The sequence below is a fragment of the Scyliorhinus canicula genome, chromosome 12 (genome assembly GCF_902713615.1).
Source record: "Scyliorhinus canicula chromosome 12, sScyCan1.1, whole genome shotgun sequence".
NCBI classification, from domain to species: Eukaryota; Metazoa; Chordata; class Chondrichthyes; order Carcharhiniformes; family Scyliorhinidae; genus Scyliorhinus; species Scyliorhinus canicula.
The window spans coordinates 59,316,232-59,334,875 of NC_052157.1; the positions used below are offsets into that span (position 1 = coordinate 59,316,232).

At 52.6% G+C, this 18,644-nt stretch overlaps 1 protein-coding gene across 1 annotated transcript; it reads left to right on the top strand.

Moving 5' to 3' along the window:
• Positions 1-1,384: 1,384 nt before the first annotated feature.
• LOC119974262 (free fatty acid receptor 3-like) lies at positions 1,385-2,404 on the top strand. Its single transcript, XM_038813033.1, has one exon. The coding sequence runs from the start codon at positions 1,394-1,396 to the stop codon at positions 2,402-2,404; it is 1,011 nt and encodes a 336-aa protein (XP_038668961.1). The 5' UTR covers positions 1,385-1,393.
• The last annotated feature ends 16,240 nt before the right edge of the window (positions 2,405-18,644 follow it).

Genomic DNA, 18,644 nt, shown 5'->3' on the forward strand with positions numbered 1-18,644 from the left:
CCAGGCCATCCACCGGTGGAGAATCTTAGAGAGAGTGTTCCCAGACGGGGAAAAGTCCAACCACACCGCTACGGGCCTTAAAAGAGCCCAAAAGACTGAAAAAAGCGGGAGCTACCGAACGTGCGGCTTAGCTCCGCATCACCGCAACCGGAAGTCCCCCATTTAGTTTTTTACACACCTCGATCAAAACCCCTCTCATCCTTCAAAACTCGAGGGAGGGTTGGAGGAGGTTTGTCACATGAGAGAGATATTCGGAAATTTGGTCCAGAATTGAGACCCCAATTCAGCAGGCAATTTAGGAGTTAAACAAACCGAGGGAACAAAAACCTGTTGGCACAGAGGCAGAGGGATAGGTCTACATCTGGCTGAGTTGCATTGTCCCAGTCAGACTTAAATATCTTAGTGGGAATACACAGGATGCCCCAGATTCATTGTTCCTTGGGCATTCCTGTCTGACCAGATATCAGCCTATTACAAAGTCTGATGATCTCTTTGTCTATCAAGGGAAGGTTAATTGCATATCGATGACCATGACTCAGATCTTTTATATAAACAGTAGTGGGTAATCAGGCAAGATAAAGCTAGTGGGTTCAAGCGTGGAGACCCCAGCAGAGAACCTTTGTTTGAGGGGTTGGCGAAGCTCAGAGAGAGAGGGAGAAAGAAGGACTGCTGTTCTGAAAGTTACACAGAAGGCATTGGAAATCGATCGAGAAGGTCATGAAAGTTGCCACCCAGGTTTTGGAAAAATGGTTCAGAATGAATATCCCTACCAGAAGACAAATTGCTCCGTAAATGCAAGTATTGCCTTTGTCTGCCATGAAAGTGGAATGAGAGCTGTATGTTCTGTCACAGTGCTGTTTAATGGGAACTCATGAGTTATGGTTAAGAAGTTGCATGTAATCTGTTATTGTTAGGGTTGAAGGTTAAAGGTTTAAATATTGTTTTCTTTTCTTTTTTTTCAATAAAGTTTGTTTATAAAATAACCATATCCAACTTTGTATAATATCACTCCTGGAGCAAATTGATCTTTTCGCACAGTCTTAAACAATCTTAAACACAGTCCAATATCTTAGCCACTATTGAGAGCTGACGAGGTGAATGTAACAGGTTATGGAGATAGGGAAAGAGAGAAGGAGGATTTGAACAAGAGGACTGGACTTTGGAAAATGGAGGCATCGCAAGGCTGAGTGCCAACACAGTTTGACGAGCAACAGTGGGGGGTAAGCTTGACTTGGTGTGAGTCAAATGGGGAGGGGGAAGCAGAGCTTTTCATGGGGAGAGACGTGTGGGGGAGGGGAATGGTGGGAGGAGAGAGATGTCATAAATGATCTGGTTCTCAGCAAAGTTCAGACGACTAACTTCCCTCATTCATTCGCAGGTAATACGGCACAACATGGTGAACCTTACCTCCCTCGACATCTTCTCACTGGCTGTCTACTGCACCACCTTTGCCCTGGGCGCACCCTTCAATGCTGTGGCGCTCTGCGTGTTCCTCAGAGAGTTGAAACGCAAGCCGACACCCAATGTCATCTACATGATCAACCTCTGTGTTTCCGACAGTTTCTTCGTAGCTCTGCTGCCAATCAAGGTGGTGGAGACGGTGGGGGGTGAGTGGGCACTGCCACCGGTCTTCTGCCCCATCTACAACGTCTTCCACTTCAGCACCATTTATGCCAGCGTCCTGTTCCTGACAGCACTCAGCATGGGTAGGTACCTCAGTGTCGCCTTCCCCATCAAGTACAAGTTGTATAAGAGGCCGTGTTACTCTTGCCTGGTCTGTTTCCTCCTCTGGTTCCTCGTCGTTGCTCACATCGCCTTCATCTTCCTGGTGGAAGCGACTGGTTCGCGGGATCATCTGATGGCCCCAGGCCAGGGCAACGCCTCGATCTGCTACGCCAACTTCAGCCAGGCCCAGCTCGAGCTACTGGTGCCCCTCAGGATGGAGCTCGCTGTCGTCTTCTTCGTGGCCCCCCTGGCACTCACCTCCTTCGCCTGCCTCGGCTGCTTCAGGGAGCTGGGCCGAAGCCAGCTCCCTCGACGGAAGAAGGGCAAGGCCCTCCGGGTGGTGGCCGTCACCTTGGCTGCCTTCGTGGTCTGCTTCGCCCCTTACAATGCCTCGCACCTGGCGGGCCTCGTCCTGCGCCGTAACATCAGCTGGCGGCGGGAGGCCCTGCTCCCGAGCACGGCCAGCGCCCTCCTCAACCCGCTGGTCTTCTTCTGCTCTTCCACGGCCCTCCAGCAGAGCGCCGTCTGGTGCTGGCGGAGTGCAGAGCAGCGTGTCCGATACATCAAGGAGAGCCTGCCGCGCATCTGGCGCAGTGCGATGCCACGAGGAAAAGGAGTGGATGGAGGTCCCACTCAGGCACCGGAGCAACGTCGGACGCAAACCGCAGCAAATGATTGAAGAGGCTGGGTGGGGGAGGTTCTGCGGGTACACTTCAAATGGATTGCGGGGTGAAGGCGCCCGGTAATGTCGACCACCAGTGAGGCTGTTCCACACAAAAAGCAACTGCGTTTCTCCAGCTCCCTATCCCCACCTCTGGGTGTCGCAAAGCGTTTCACAGCATTAATGGTGCTGTGAGACTGGAATTTGGAGAACACCGCCGCCAATCAATGCACAGCAAGATCCCAGAAACAAGAATGTGACCATCACCCAGATGATCTGTTTCCTTTTAGTGATGTTGGTTTAAGGAGACAGCGCCAGACCGCCCCTTCCTCTTCTTCAAAAAGTGACCACGGGACATTTTACTCCCAACCGAGACGGCAGACGAAGCCTCAGATAAATGTCTCGTCCTGTAAGACAGCAAGTCCAAAAGTGCAGCACTAGCTCCGTACTGATTCTCTGACAATGCAGCATTCCCTCAGTACTGACCCTCTGACAGTGCAGCTCTCCCTCAGTACTGACCCTCCGACAGTGCAGCATTCCCTCAGTACTGACCCTCTGACAGTGCAGCACTCCCTCGGGATTGACACTCCAACAGTGCAGCGTTCCCTCAGTACTGACCCTCTGACAGTGCAGCACCCCCTCAGTACTGACCCTCTGACAGTGCAGCACTCCCTCAGTACTGACCCTCTGACAGTGCAGCACTCCCTCAGTACTGACCCTCTGACAGTGCAGCACTCCCTCGGGATTGACACTCCAACAGTGCAGCGTTCCCTCAGTACTGACCCTCTGACAGTGCAGCACCCCCTCAGTACTGACCCTCTGACAGTGCAGCACTCCCTCAGTACTGACCCTCTGACAGTGCAGCACTCCCTCGGGATTGACACTCCAACAGTGCAGCACTCTCTCAGTACTGACCCTCCAACAGTGCAACACACCCTCAGTACGGATCCTCCGACAGTGCAGCACTCCCTCAGTACTGACCCTCTGACAGTGCAGTGCTCCCACAGTACTAACCCTTCGACAGTGCAAGATTCCCTCAGTACGGACCCTACGACAGTGCAGCACTCCCACAGTACTGACCATTCGACAGTGCAGCACTCCCTCAGTACTGACCCTCCAACAGTGCAGCACTCCCTCAGTACTGACCCTCCGACAGTGCAGCATTCCCTCAGTACTGACCCTCCGACAGTGCAGCACTCCCTCAGTACTGACCCTCCAACAGTGCAGCACTCCCTCAGTACTGACCCTCCGACAGTGCAGCATTCCCTCAGTACTGACCCTCGCACAGTGCAGCACTCCCTCAGTACTGACCCTCCAACAGTGCAGCACTCCCTCAGTACTGACCCTCCGACAGTGCAGCATTCCCTCAGTACTGACTCTCGCACAGTGCAGCAGTCCCTCAGCACAAACCCTCTGACAATGCAGCACTCCCTCAGTACTGATCCTCTGACAGTGCAGCACTCCCTCAGTATTGACCCTCTGACAGTGCAGCACTCCCTCAGTACTGACCCTCTGACAGTGCAGCACTCCCTCAGTACTGACCCTGTGACAGTGCAGCACTCCCTCAGTACTGACCCTCTGACAGTGCAGCACTCCCTCAGTACTGATCCTCTGACAGTGCAGCACTCCCTCAGTATTGACCCTCTGACAGTGCAGCACTCCCTCAGTACTGACCCTCTGACAGTGCAGCATTCCCTCAGTACTGACCCTCGCACAGTGCAGCACTCCCTCAGTACTGACCCTCCAACAGTGCAGCACTCCCTCAGTACTGACCCTCTGACAGTCCAGCACTGCCTCAGTACTGACCCTCCGACAGTGCAGCATTCCCTCAGTACTGACTCTCGCACAGTGCAGCACTCCCTCAGTACTGACCCTCCAAAAGTGCAGCACTCCCTTATGACTGACCCTCTGACAGTGCAGCACTCCCTCAGTACTGACCCTCTGACAGTGCAGCACTTCCTCAGTACTGACCCTCTAACAGTGCAGCACACCTTCCGTACTGACCCTCTGACAGTGCAGCACTCCCACAGTACTAACCCTCCGACAGTTCAGCACTCCTTCACCATTGACCCTCCGACAGTGCTGCACTCCTTCCGTAGCTCATAGGTCATAGATTTTACAGTGCAGAAGGAGGCCATTCGGCTCATCAAGTCTCTACCGGCTCGTGGAAAGAGCACCCAACCCAAGTCCCTATCCCCATAACCCAGTCATCCCACCCAACACTGAGAGCAATTATGGATACTAAGGGCAATTTAACATGGCCAATCCACCTAACCTACAAATATTTGGACTGTGGGAGGAAACCGGAGCACCCGGAGGAAACCCACACACACACGGGGAGAACATGCAGACAGTACTGTTCCTCCAACAGTGCAGCACTCCTTCAGTGCAGCACTCTGAAAGTGCAGCACTCCCACATTACTGACCCTCTGAAAATGCAGCACTCCCTCAGTACTCACTCAACAACAGCGCAGCACTCCCTCAGTACTGAACCGCCAACAGTGCAGCGTACCCTCAGTACAGACCCTCTAACAGTGCAGCACCCATTCAGTACTGACCCTCTGACAGTGCAGCACTCCCTCAGTACTGACCCTCTGACAGTGCAGCACCCATTCAGTACTGACCCTCTGACAGTGCAGCACTCCCTCAGTTCTGAATTGTCTGAGGGACAGTGCTGAATGAGCGCTGCACTGTCAGAGGGTCAGTACTGAGGGAGTGCTGCACTGTCAGAGGGTCAGTACTGAGGGAGTGCTGCACTGTCAGAGGGTCAGTACTGAATAAGCACTGCACTGTCAGAGGGTCAGTACTGAGGGAGTGCTGCACTGTCAGAGGGTCAGTACTGAGGGAGTGCTGCACTGTCAGAGGGTCAGTACTGAGGGAGTGCTGCACTGTCAGAAGGTCAGTACTGAGGGAGTGCTGCACTGTCAGAGGGTCAGTACTGAGGGAGAGCTGCACTGTCAGGGGGTCAGTACTGAGGGAGTGCTGCACTGTCAGTGGGTCTGTACTGAGGGAGTGCTGCACTGTCAGAGGGTCAGTACTGAGGGAGTGCTGCATTGTCAGAGGGTCAGTACTGAGGAAGTGCAGCACTGTTAGAGGGTCAGTACTGAGGGAATGCTGCACTGTCAGAGAGTCAGTACTGAACAAATGCTGCACTGTCAGAGGGTCAGTACTGAGGGAGTGCTGCATTGTTGGAGGGTCAGTACTGAGGCAGCACTGCACTGAAGGATGGTCAGTACTGAGGGAGTGCTGCACTGTCAGAGGGTCAGTACTTGTGGTAGTGTGACTAGGGGTATTACGGTACCTGGAAGTGAGCTGCTATTGGTGCAGAGGACTCGCTGCCCATTGCCCGACAAGTCATGTGCCTCTCAGCCGATTGGCTGAGAGGTAGGTAGCTCCGCCTGCGAGGCGGGATATAAGAACCTGTGCTTCCCGGCAATCGGCCTTTCCTCTGTACGTCTGCTGCCGGGCACACTTCTTGTCCATTAAAGCCTATCATTCGGACTTCATCTAGGTTTCGTGTCCATTGATTGTGCACACTGAAGGTGTGATGCACTGTCAGAGGGTCAGTACTGAGGGAGTGCTGCACTGTTGGAGGGTCAGTAGTGAGGGAGTGCTGCACTGTTCGATGGTCAATACTGAGGGAGTGCTGCACTGTTGGAGGGTCTGGAGTGAGGGAGTGCTGCACTGTTGGAGGGTCTGTACTGAGGGAGTGCTGCACTATCAGAGGGTCAGTACAGAGGGAGTGTTACACTGTTGGAGGGTCAGTAGTGAGGGAGTGCTGCACTGTCAGAGGGTCAGTACAGCGGGAGTGCTGCACTGTCAGAGGGTCAGTACAGAGGGAGTGTTACACTGTTGGAAGGTCAGTACTGAGGGAGTTCTGAATTGTCTGAGGGTCAGTACTGAAGGAGTGCTGCACTGTCAGAGGGTCAGTACTGAGGAACTGCTGCACTGTCAGAGGGTCAGTACAGATGGAGTGCTGCATTGTCAGAGGGTCTGTACTGAGGGAGTGTTGCACTGTCAGAGGTTCAGTACTGAAGGAGTGCTGCACTGTCAGAGGGTCAGTACTGAGGGAGTGCTGCACTGTCAGAGGGTCAGTACTGAGGAACTGCTGCACTGTCAGAGGGTCAGTACTGAGGGAGTGCTGCACTGTCAGAGGGTCAGTACTGTGGGAGTGCTGCACTGTCAGAGGGTCAGTACTGAGGGAGTGCTGCATTGTCAGTGGTTCAGTACTGAGGGAATGCTGCACTGTCAGAGGGTCAGTACTGAGGAACTGCTGCACTGTCAGAGGGTCAGTACTGTGGGAGTGCTGCACTGTCAGAGGGTCAGTACTGAGGGAGTGCTGCATTGTCAGTGGTTCAGTACTGAGGGAGTGTTGCACTGTCAGAGGGTCAGTACTGAGGGAGTGCTGCATTGTCAGAGGGGCATTACTGAGGGAGTACTGCACTGTTGGAGGATCAGTCCTGAGGGAGTGTTACACTCTTGGAGGGTCACTACTGAGGTAGCACTGCATTGTCAGAGGGTCAGTACTGAGGGAGTGTTGCACTGTCAGAGGGTCAGTACTGAGGGAGTGCTGCATTGTCAGAGGGGCATTACTGAGGGAGAGCTGCACTGTCAGAGGGTCAGTACTGAGGGAGTGCTGCACTGTCAGAGGGTCAGTACTTGTGGTAGTGTGACTAGGGGTATTACGGTACCTGGAAGTGAGCTGCTATTGGTGCAGAGGACTCGCTGCCCATTGCCCGACAAGTCATGTGCCTCTCAGCCGATTGGCTGAGAGGTAGGTAGCTCCGCCTGCGAGGCGGGATATAAGAACCGGTGCTTCCCGGCAATCGGCCTTTCCTCTTTACGTCTGCTGCCGGGCACACTTCTTGTCCATTAAAGCCTATCATTCAGACTTCATCTAGGTTTCGTGTCCATTGATTGTGCACACTGAAGGTGTGATGCACTGTCAGAGGGTCAGTACTGAGGGAGTGCTGCACTGTTGGAGGGTCAGTAGTGAGGGAGTGCTGCACTGTTCGATGGTCAGTACTGAGGGAGTGCTGCACTGTTGGAGGGTCTGTAGTGAGGGAGTGCTGCACTGTTGGAGGGTCTGTAGTGAGGGAGTGCTGCACTATCAGAGGGTCAGTACAGAGGGAGTGTTACACTGTTGGAGGGTCAGTAGTGAGGGAGTGCTGCACTGTCAGAGGGTCAGTACAGAGGGAGTGCTGCACTGTCAGAGGGTCAGTACAGAGGGAGTGTTACACTGTTGGAAGGTCAGTACTGAGGGAGTTCTGAATTGTCTGAGGGTCAGTACTGAAGGAGTGCTGCACTGTCAGAGGGTCAGTACTGAGGAACTGCTGCACTGTCAGAGGGTCAGTACAGATGGAGTGCTGCATTGTCAGAGGGTCAGTACTGAGGGAGTGTTGCACTGTCAGAGGTTCAGTACTGAAGGAGTGCTGCACTGTCAGAGGGTCAGTACTGAGGGGGTGCTGCACTGTCAGAGGGTCAGTACTGAGGAACTGCTGCACTGTCAGAGGGTCAGTACTGTGGGAGTGCTGCACTGTCAGAGGGTCAGTACTGAGGGAGTGCTGCATTGTCAGTGGTTCAGTACTGAGGGAGTACTGCACTGTTGGAGGATCAGTCCTGAGGGAGTGTTACACTGTTGGAGGGTCACTACTGAGGTAGCACTGCACTGTCAGAGGGTCAGTACTGAGGGAGTGCCGCATTGTCAGAGGGGCATTACTGAGGGAGAGGTGCACTGTCAGAGGGTCAGTACTGAGGGAGTGCTGCACTGTCAGAGGGTCAGTACTGAGGGATGTCATAATCTACACATCAGTATATAATGGTGCAGACACACACCGACTGACACACTGCAAGACCAATCACACACGCAACACAGCAGCCAATCACCAGTTAGGGCACGCTCACTATAAAGCCAGAGGACACTAGTTTTCCCGCTCATTTGGGATGCAGCCTCTGAGACAGACCGAGCTCGCAGTCAGTAGCACAAACCTTCACCATGTGCTAACAGTTAGGCTGGTCAGGATAGGCATAGGTCTTCAGTTAATCTAACATAGTGTCGACCCACAGTGCAAGTATGTTCAACATTTCCTAGTTTAATAAAATAGTGTTGTACTATTACAAGTGTTGGTAGCCTGTCTATGTTACTGCTAAGGTAAACGCAGTCTCCACAGATCCAGAGTACCCAACACATCATGGTACCAGTACGTGATGTTAGAATTTATTAGACCTACCTTCAAGTGATCTGCCTTCGACCAGCAATCAGCCATCCTGCAGCATGGACAGCGTCCGCCCCCCCCCCCCACCCCCCCCCCCCCCCCCCCCCCCCCACCGCCACTCCGCATCACCGGCAACCTCGGTGCCAACTGGAAAATCTTTAAACAACAATTCCAGCTGCACCTTGAAGCCACAGACCTGGAAGCTGCTTCAGATGCCAGGAAGATCGCTCTCTTGCTCTCCACGGCCAGGGACCACCCCATCCATATCTTCAACTCTCTCACTTTTGCTGATGGTGAAGACAAGTCCAAATTCAAGACGGTCCTCCTCAAATTTGACAGTCACTGTGACATTGAGGTAAATGAAAGTTTCGAGCGCTCTGTCTTCCAACAGCGTCTGCAGGGTAAGGATGAACCTTTTCAATCCTTTCTCACCCACCTCCGCATCCTTGCACAGTCCTGTAATTACAGATCCACCTCCGACTCCATGATACGCGACCAGATCGTTTTCGGTGTACAGTCGGACCCCCCTACACCAGCAGCTCCTCAAGGTGAAGCAGCTCACCCTAGCGATTGCCATCGAGACCTGCGTTCTGCATGAACACGCCACTAATCGATATTCGCACATTCAAGCACCTGAAACGGCGCGGCAAGGTCCCCACGAGGCAGAACGGGTCCAAGCGATCAAGCAACTCCAGGGCCTCAGCCTGGATGAGGGCGGCCATTTTGTGCGCTTTTCACGGCCTCCCGCGCATGCGCGCACTGACCGAGGGGACGGCGACGCCGAAGATCATACTGCGCAGGCGTGCACCGCGTACGACTGCACCGCGCATGCACGGTGGCGCACCCAGCGTTCTGACGGCACGACGTGCGGCAACTGTGGCTCCGCCCAATTAAAGCGGCAATGTCCTGCAAAATCCTGACGCTGCCTACAATGTGGCACGCTTGGCCACTATGCTGCCTTATGCAGGTCTGTTCAACCTACTACCTCTCGTCGCTCCAACCAGCTACTCAGGGATGTCTGCGCCATCCAGCCCACGGTCACCGAGTCCGATTCTGACCTGATGCCGGACCTTGACACCGAGGACCCTAAAGCACCATTTCGGGTGGGCATCATTACCAAACACAAGATGCCCCCAAAGTCAAATGTCAAGTCTCTCCCGATATTCAGCATTGATCCGGACGACGAGTGGTATGCCACCCTCACGGTCAACCAATCCCAAATCCGATTCCGCCTGGACACCGGCGCCTCCGCCAATCTCATTGCGCGGTCTGACCTCGCAAGCCTCCGTGTCAAGCCTACCATCCTGCCATCAGCCTGCCAGCTATTGGACTATAATGGTAATGTCATTGCTGCCAGTGGCTCTTGCCAGCTTGAAGTGGCGCACCGGTCACTAAAGGCCAACCTGCCATTTGAAATAGTGGGATTCTCCAAAGCCTCCCTACTTGGTGTGCAAGCATGCAAATTCCTGAACTTTGTCCAGAGGGTTCACTCCCTGTCACCTGCGGACGCTTTCGCATCTCAGGGCACTGACTTTAGAATGCAGCTGAACGCCATCATCAACCGATACCACAGTGTTTTCGAGGGCATGGGCACACTCCCATACACTTATAAAATCTTGTTGAAACCAAATGCCACGCCTGTGGTGCACGCACCTCGCAGGGTCCCAGCTCCCCTCAAGGACCACCTCAAGCAGCAGCTGCAGGACCTCCAGGACCAGGGAGTGATTCCAAAAGTGACGGAACCGACTGACTGGGTCAGCTCAATGGTATGCGTGAAAAAACCTTCCGGCGAATTGCAAATATGTATTGATCCCAAGGACCTCAGCCGCAATATTATGAGAGAACAGGGGCCTCACGGTAGCATGGTGGTTAGCATCAATGCTTCACAGCTCCAGGGTCCCAGGTTCGATTCCCGGCTGGGTCACTGTCTGTGTGGAGTCTGCACGTCCTCCCCGTGTGTGCGTGGGTTTCCTCCGGGTGCTCCGGTTTCCTCCCACAGTCCAATGATGTGCGGGTTAGGTGGATTGGCCATGCTAAATTGCCCGTAGTGTAAGGTTAATGGGGGGATTGTTGGGTTACGGGTATACGGGTTATGTGGGTTTAAGTAGGGTGATCATTGCTCGGCACAACATCGAGGGCCGAAGGGCCTGTTCTGTGTTGCACTGTTCTATGTTCTAACACTATCCCATTGCAAAGTGCGAAGAACTCACCTATGAGATGGCTCGCGCCAAATTCTTCACCAAGCTAAACGCATCAAAGGGGTTCTGGCAGATCCAACTCGACGCATCCAGTCGGAAGCTCTGCACCTTTAACACCCCCTTTGGCCGGTATTGTTACAACCGGATGCCGTTTGGCATAATCTCTGCATCGGAAGTGTTCCATAGGATTATGAAACAGATGATGGAAGGTATTGATGGGGTTCGCGTCTATGTGGACGACATAATCTTCTAGTCTACCACCCCACAGGAGCACATTGATCGCCTCCAACGCGTCTTCCAATGGATCCATGAGCATGGCCTCCGCCTCAACAGGGCCAAATGCTCCTTTGGTCAAACAGAAATTAAGTTCCTCGGAGACCACATCTCACAGTTGGGCGTGCAGCCGGATGTGGACAACGTTTCTGCCATTAAGGCCATGAAGACACCGAAGGACATGAAGGTGGTCCTTCGCTTCCTGGGCATGGTCAACTTTCCAGGGAAATTCATCCCCAACCTCGCCTCTCACACCACGGCTCTCAGGAACCTGGTCAAGAAGACAACAGCGTTCCAATGGCTCCCCGCCCACGAACACGAATGGCGGGAACTCAGGGCGAAGCTGACCATGGCCCCGGTGTTGGCATTTTTTGATCCGGCCAAAGAAACGAAGATTTCCACGGATGCCAGTCAATCCGGCATTGGAGCAGAGCTCCTTCAACGTGACAACGCCTCCTCATGGGTTCCTGTTGCATACGTGTCACGTGCAATGAATCCCACCGAACAGTGCTATGCGCAAATTGAAAAAGAGTGCCAGTGCCTTCTTACCGGAGTCGTTAAATTCTATGACTAGGTCTATGGACTCCCAAAGATCACAGTCGAAACAGACCACAGACCGCTGGTCAATATCATTCAAAAAGACATTAATGACATGATGCCCCGCCTGCAGCACATTCTCCTTAAACTCAGGCGTTACGACTTCGAGCTCGTCTACACCCCGGGCAAGGAGCTCATCGTCGCTGATGCCCTCTCCCGGTCTGTCACCACACCCTGCGACCCAGCGGGATTCGTTTGCCAGGTTGATGCAAGTAAGGTGGTAAGGTTGCAGGACCTCACCTCACCTGCAGTCATTCATGCGTGTAAGGAAACCTTCGCTCGACACGGCATCCCGCTCACGGTCATGTCCGACAATGGCCCCTGTTTTGCCAGTCAGGAGTAGTCCAACTTTGCCAGACGGTACAACTTCAGACATGTCACGTCCAGTCCCCTTTACCCCCAATCCAATGGTAAAGCAGAGAAGGGAGTGCACATCATAAAAAGGCTCCTGTGCAAGGCGGCTGATGGTGGTTCTGATTTTACCTTGCCTTGCTTGCCTACCGCTCCGCCCCCTTGTCCACCGGCCTGTCAGCGGCTCAACTACTCATGAATGGCACGCTGCAGACGACGGAGCCGTCCATTCATGTCCCGGACTTGGACCACGTTCCGGTCCTTCGCCGCATACAGCTGACTCGGGCCCAGCACAAATCGGCCTACGACTCCCGTGCCACGGATCTCCCTGCTCTGGCTCCCAATGACAATGTCCGTGTCCAGCTTCCAGATTGTGGCTGATCCGCCACCGCTGTGGTGCTCAGACAAGTGGCCCCCCGTTCATTCTTGGTTCGTCTACCGGACGGCTCTCTTCTGCGCCGAAATAGGCGGGCACTGCGACTCCTTCCGCGCTCGCCACGTGATCTTCAGGTCCTGCCACCCATCACGACGACCCCATCATGGACTTTGCAGATCTCCCTGTCGCTCTGCCACCCTCCGACTCTGACACAGTCCGGCCCGTTCCAGGACCGGCGGCTCTTGACCCACCCTTGAGGCAGTCAACCAGAATTCGTCACCCACCTCAGAGACTACATTTATGAACTGTCTGAATTCATGGACTCTCTGAATTGTTTCATTGCTCTGTTTAATTAACTCACTGGTTTGTACATATTGTTGGTCCAGTTACTATTTTGTTGCATACTGTCCATCTGCACTCAACACCTTCCAATGTGAATAGCTTAGTGTTTATGGACATAGTCTTGTAAATATGCTCGCACACGCCACACGTAGTTAGGAACACTCTCATCACATTATTTATTATCATGAACACATTTTTTTCTAAAAGGGCGGATGTCATAACATACACATCAGTATATGATGGTGCAGAGACACACACTGACTGACACACTGCAAGACCAATCAACACACACAACACAGCAGCCAATCACTAGTTAGGGCACGCTCACTATAAAGACAGAGGGCACTAGTTTTCCCGTTCATTCGGGATGCAGCCTCTGAGACGGACAGAGCTCGCAGCTAGTAGCACAAACCTTCACCATGTGCTGATAGTATAGACTGGTTAGGAAAGGCATAGGTCTTCAGCTAATCTAACATAGTGTCGACCCACAGTGTATGTTCAACAGTTCTTAGCTTAATAAAATAGTGTTGTACTATTACAAGTGTTGGTAGCCTGTCTATGTTACGGCTAAGGTAAACGCAGTCTCCACAGATCCAGAGTACCCAACACATGCACTGTCAGAGGGCCAGTACTGAGGAACTCCTGCACTGTCAGAGAGGGTCAGTACTGAGGGAGTGCTGCACTGTCAGAGGGTCAGTACTGAGGGAGTGCTGCACTGTCAGAGAGGGTCAGTACTGAGGGAGTGCTGCACTGTCAGAGGGTCAGTACTGAGGGAGTGCTGCACTGTCAGAGAGGGTCAGTACTGAGGGAGTGCTGCACTGTCAGAGAGGGTCAGTACTGAGGGAGTGCTGCACTGTCAAAGGGCCAGTACTGAGGGAGTGCTGCACTGTCGGAGGGTCAGTACTGAGGGAGTGCTGCACTGTCAGAGAGGGTCAGTACTGAGGGAGTGCTGCACTGTCAGAGGGTCAGTACGGAGGGAGTGCTGCACTGTCAGAGGGTCAGTACTGAGGGAGTGCTGCACTGTCAGAGAGGGTCAGTACTGAGGGAGTGCTGCACTGTCAAAGGGCCAGTACTGAGGGAGTGCTGTACTGTCAGAGAGGGTCAGTACTGAGGGAGTGCTGCACTGTCAAAGGGCCAGTACTGAGGGAGTGCTGTACTGTCAGAGGGTCAGTACTGAGGGAGTGCTGCACTGTCAAAGGGCCAGTACTGAGGGAGCGCTGCTCTGTCAGAGGGTCAGTACTGAGGGAGTGCTGCACTGTCAGAGGGTCAGTACTGAGGGAGTGCTGCACTGTCAGAGGGTCAGTACGGAGGGAGTGCTGCATTGACAGAGTGTCAGTACTGAGGGAGTGCTGCTCTGTCAGAGGGTCAGTACGGAGGGAGTGCTGCACTGTCAGAGGGTCAGTACTGAGGGAGTGCTGCACTGTCAGAGGGGTCAGTACTGAGGGAGTGCTGCACTGTCAGAGAGGGTCAGTACTGAGGGAGTGCTGCACTGTCAGAGGGTCAGTACTGAGGGAGTGCTGCACTGTCAGAGAGGGTCAGTACTGAGGGAGTGCTGCACTGTCAGAGAGGGTCAGTACTGAGGGAGTGCTGCACTGTCAAAGGGCCAGTACTGAGGGAGTGCTGCACTGTCGGAGGGTCAGTACTGAGGGAGTGCTGCACTGTCAGAGAGGGTCAGTACTGAGGGAGTGCTGCACTGTCAGAGGGTCAGTACGGAGGGAGTGCTGCACTGTCAGAGGGTCAGTACTGAGGGAGTGCTGAACTGTCAGAGAGGGTCAGTACTGAGGGAGTGCTGCACTGTCAAAGGGCCAGTACTGAGGGAGTGCTGTACTGTCAGAGAGGGTCAGTACTGAGGGAGTGCTGCACTGTCAAAGGGCCAGTACTGAGGGAGTGCTGTACTGTCAGAGGGTCAGTACTGAGGGAGTGCTGCACTGTCAAAGGGCCAGTACTGAGGGAGCGCTGCTCTGTCAGAGGGTCAGTACTGAGGGAGTGCTGCACTGTCAGAGGGTCAGTACTGAGGGAGTGCTGCACTGTCAGAGGGTCAGTACTGAGGGAGTGCTGCATTGACAGAGTGTCAGTACTGAGGGAGTGCTGCTCTGTCAGAGGGTCAGTACGGAGGGAGTGCTGCACTGTCAGAGGGTCAGTACTGAGGGAGTGCTGCACTGTCAGAGGGTCAGTACTGAGGGAGTGCTGCACTGTCAGAGGGTCAGTACTGAGGGAGTGCTGCACTGTCAGAGAGGGTCAGTACTGAGGGAGTGCTGCACTGTCAGAGGGTCAGTACTGAGGGAGCGCTGCTCTGTCAGAGGGTCAGTACTGAGGGAGTGCTGCACTGTCAGAGAGGGTCAGTACTGAGGGAGTGCTGCACTGTCAGAGGGTCAGTACTGAGGGAGTGCTGCTCTGTCATAGGGTCAGTACTGAGGGAGTGCTGCACTGTCAGAGGATCAGTACTGAGGGAAGCTGCACTGTCAGAGGGTCAGTACTGAGGGAGTGCTGCACTGTCAGAGAGGGTCAGTACTGAGGGAGTGCTGCACTGTCAGAGGGTCAGTACTGAGGGAGTGCTGCTCTGTCATAGGGTCAGTACTGAGGGAGCGCTGCACTGTCAGAGGGTCAGTACTGAGGGAGTGCTGCACTGTCAGAGTGTCAGTACTGAGGGAGTGCTGCACTGTCAGAGGGTCAGTACTGAGGGAGCGCTGCATTGTCAGAGTGTCAGTACTGAGGGAGCGCTGCATTGTCAGAGTGTCAGTACTGAGGGAGCGCTGCACTGTCAGAGGGTCAGTACTGAGGCAGCACTGCACTGTAAGATGGTCATTACTAAGGGAGTGCTGCAGTATATAACAGGTAAGGCAGATGAATTTAGAGTTTGGATTAGTACATGGATCTCTGATGTGGTTGCCATTAGTTGAGAGAGGGCCATAATTGGCAGCTGAACATTCCAAGATTTAGATGTTTCAGGCAGGATAGTGGAGGATGTAAAAAGGGTGGTGGAGTTGCACTCCTGGTGAAGGAGAATATCACAGGGCAGCATGTGGCTTAGTGGTTAGCACTCGGACTGTGGCGCTGAGGACCCGGGTTTGAATCCCGGACCTGGGTCAGTGTCCGTGTGGAGTTTGCACATTCTCCCCATGCCTGTGTGGGTCTGCAGGTTAGATGGATTGGCCACGCTAAAATGGCCCTTAATTGGAAATAAAAAATTGGGTACTCTAAATTTATTTTAAAAAAGGAGAATATCACAGCTGTGCTGAGGGTGGACACCTCAGAGGGCACATGCAGTGTGGTTATATGGGTAGAGTTCAGGAATAGGTTGGGTGTATTCACAACGTTGGGCTTTACTGCAGGCCTCCCAACAGTCAGTGGGAGATCGAGGGACAGATATGTTGGCAGATTTTGGAAAGATGTAAAAGCAACAGGGTTGCTGTGGTGGGTTATTTCATCTTCCTCTATATTAACTGGGACTCACATAGTGCTAAGGGCTTGCATGGGGCAGACTGTGTAAGGAGCATCCAGGAGGGCTTCTTGAAGCAATATGTAAATCGTCTAACTCAGGAAGGGGCCGTGCTGGACCTGGTATTGGGGAATGATAGCTGCCAGGTGGTCGAAGTTTCAGTAGGGAGCATTTAGGGAGCAGTGACAATAATTCAGTAAGTTTGAGGGTACTGTTGGATAAAGATAAGAGTAGTCCTCAGGTGAAGGTGCTAAATTGGGGGAAGGCTAATTACAACAATATTAGGCAGGAACTGAAGCATCTAGATTGGGGGTGGATGTCTGAGGGTAAATCAACATCTGGCATGTGGAAGGCTTTCAAATGTCAGTTGATAGGAATTCAGGACCGGCAAGTTCCTGTGAGGAAGAAGGATAAGTATGGCAAGTTTTGGGAACCTTGGATGACGAGGGATATTGTGAGCCTACTCCAAAAGAAAAAGGAAGCATTTGTCAGGGCTAGAAGGCTGGGAACTGATGAAGCCCGTGAGGAATATAAGGAAAGTAGGAAGGAACTTAAACAGTGTGGTGAATGTATTGTATTAACCATTCACCATGTATTTCACTGTATTGCGCTGTTGCCAATGTGGGCTCCACCTATGGCCCATTGTACAATATTACATAGAATGTGTCATGTTGGTGCCCTTGTGGGCTCCGCACCTGGCTCCGCCCCCTTGAGGGGAGGTATAAAGAGCAGCAGCCCTGTAGGCAGCTCTCAGTAGCAGAGCAGTCTCAGGCAGGCACTGTTCTAGTCGATTAAAGCCACAGTTTACATCTACTCTCTGTTGCGCGTAAATTGATGGTCGCATCAAACAGTGAGTCAGGAGGGCTAAAAAGGGTCATGAAAAGTTATTGCCAACAGTAGTAAGTAAAATCCTAATGCTTTTTACATGTGTATAAAGAGCAAGGGGGTAGCCAGGGAAAGGATTGGCCCACTCAAGGACACGGGACGGAATCTATGTGTGGAACGAATGGAAACGGGCGAAGTACTGAATGAGCACTTTGCATCAGTATTCACCAAAGTGAAGGAATTGGTGGATGATGAGTCTGGGCAAGGGTGTGTAGGTAGCCTGGGCCACATTGAGATCAAAAATGAGGAGGGGTTGGTTGTCTTGAAAAACATCAAGGTAGATAAGTCCCCAGGGCCTGATGGGATCTACCCCAGAATACAGAGGGAGGTAAGGGAGGAAATTGCTGGGGCCTTTGACAGAAATCTTTGTATCCTCACTGGCTACAGGTGAGGTCCCAGGGGGCTGGAGAATAGCTAATGTTGTTCCTTTGTTTAAGAAGGGTAGCAAGGATAATCCAGGAAATTACAGACTGGTGAACCTTACGCCAGTGGTAGGTAAATTATTGGAGAGGATTCTTCAAGACAGGAATTACTCCCATTTGGAAGCAAATGGACGTTTTAGCGAGAGGTAGCATGGTTTTGTGAAGTGGAGGTCATGTCTCACTAACTTGATCGCATTTGTTGAGGAAGCGAAGAAGATGTTTGTTTTTTGAAAAATATTTTATTAAGGTACATATAATTTTAACAACAGTTTTCAAGAGGAACAAACAACAGAACAGGTAACACCCACCCAACCAAAACTAGCCAACATGGCTTATATACACAGTTCCCCTGTCCCCCCTTTCCCAGTAACTATTTCCCATCTCAACCAACCCCCACTGCCTCCCTCTTTCCCTTAACCCCCCCCCCCCCACACCACTCTCTTATATTTGCTGACAGCTTAATTTTCCCCAAAGAAGTCAATAAACGGCTGCCACTTCCGGGCGTACCCTCGCATTGATCCTCTCAGGGCAAACTTGATCTCTCAAGCCAATAAGATCCGTCTCCGGGCTACCAGGGAGGCAAAGGCCAGCACATCAGCCGCTCTTGCCCCCGAGACTACCGTGTCTTCCGACTCACCAAACATCACCACCTCTGGACTCGGAGCCACCCATTCCTTCACTACTGTGGACATGACATTGGCAGATCCTTGCCAAAATCCCCTAAGCTTTGGATACGCCCAAAACACATGGACATGATTTGCGGGCACGCCCGCGCACCGTCCACACATATCTTCCATCCCTTCTGTCATGGGAGCGTCTGTTTAAGAAATATTTTTGTCTTATCACATGGCTTCAGTAATGTCATTGTCTGGGTGGAGCTGGCCTGTGGCTCTGTGAGTTTGCTTTACTTTCACTTTGAGTTTGGACTTGTTTTGAACTGTACAGGTTGTCAGAAGTGTTTCTCTATCTTCATTTTAAAAACTGTTTCCAGACTACTTGATAACTTAAAAGAGATAATTGCTTTCCGGAAGGAATTCAACCTGCTGTTTGGAAAGGGGGTCAAGAGTATCAGTAATGAGTCTTATACCAGTGATAATGCAGTATGCTGGGCCACATCTTTGAAAAGGGGTTTCTGGTTTTACTTGGATTTTGTTATTGAA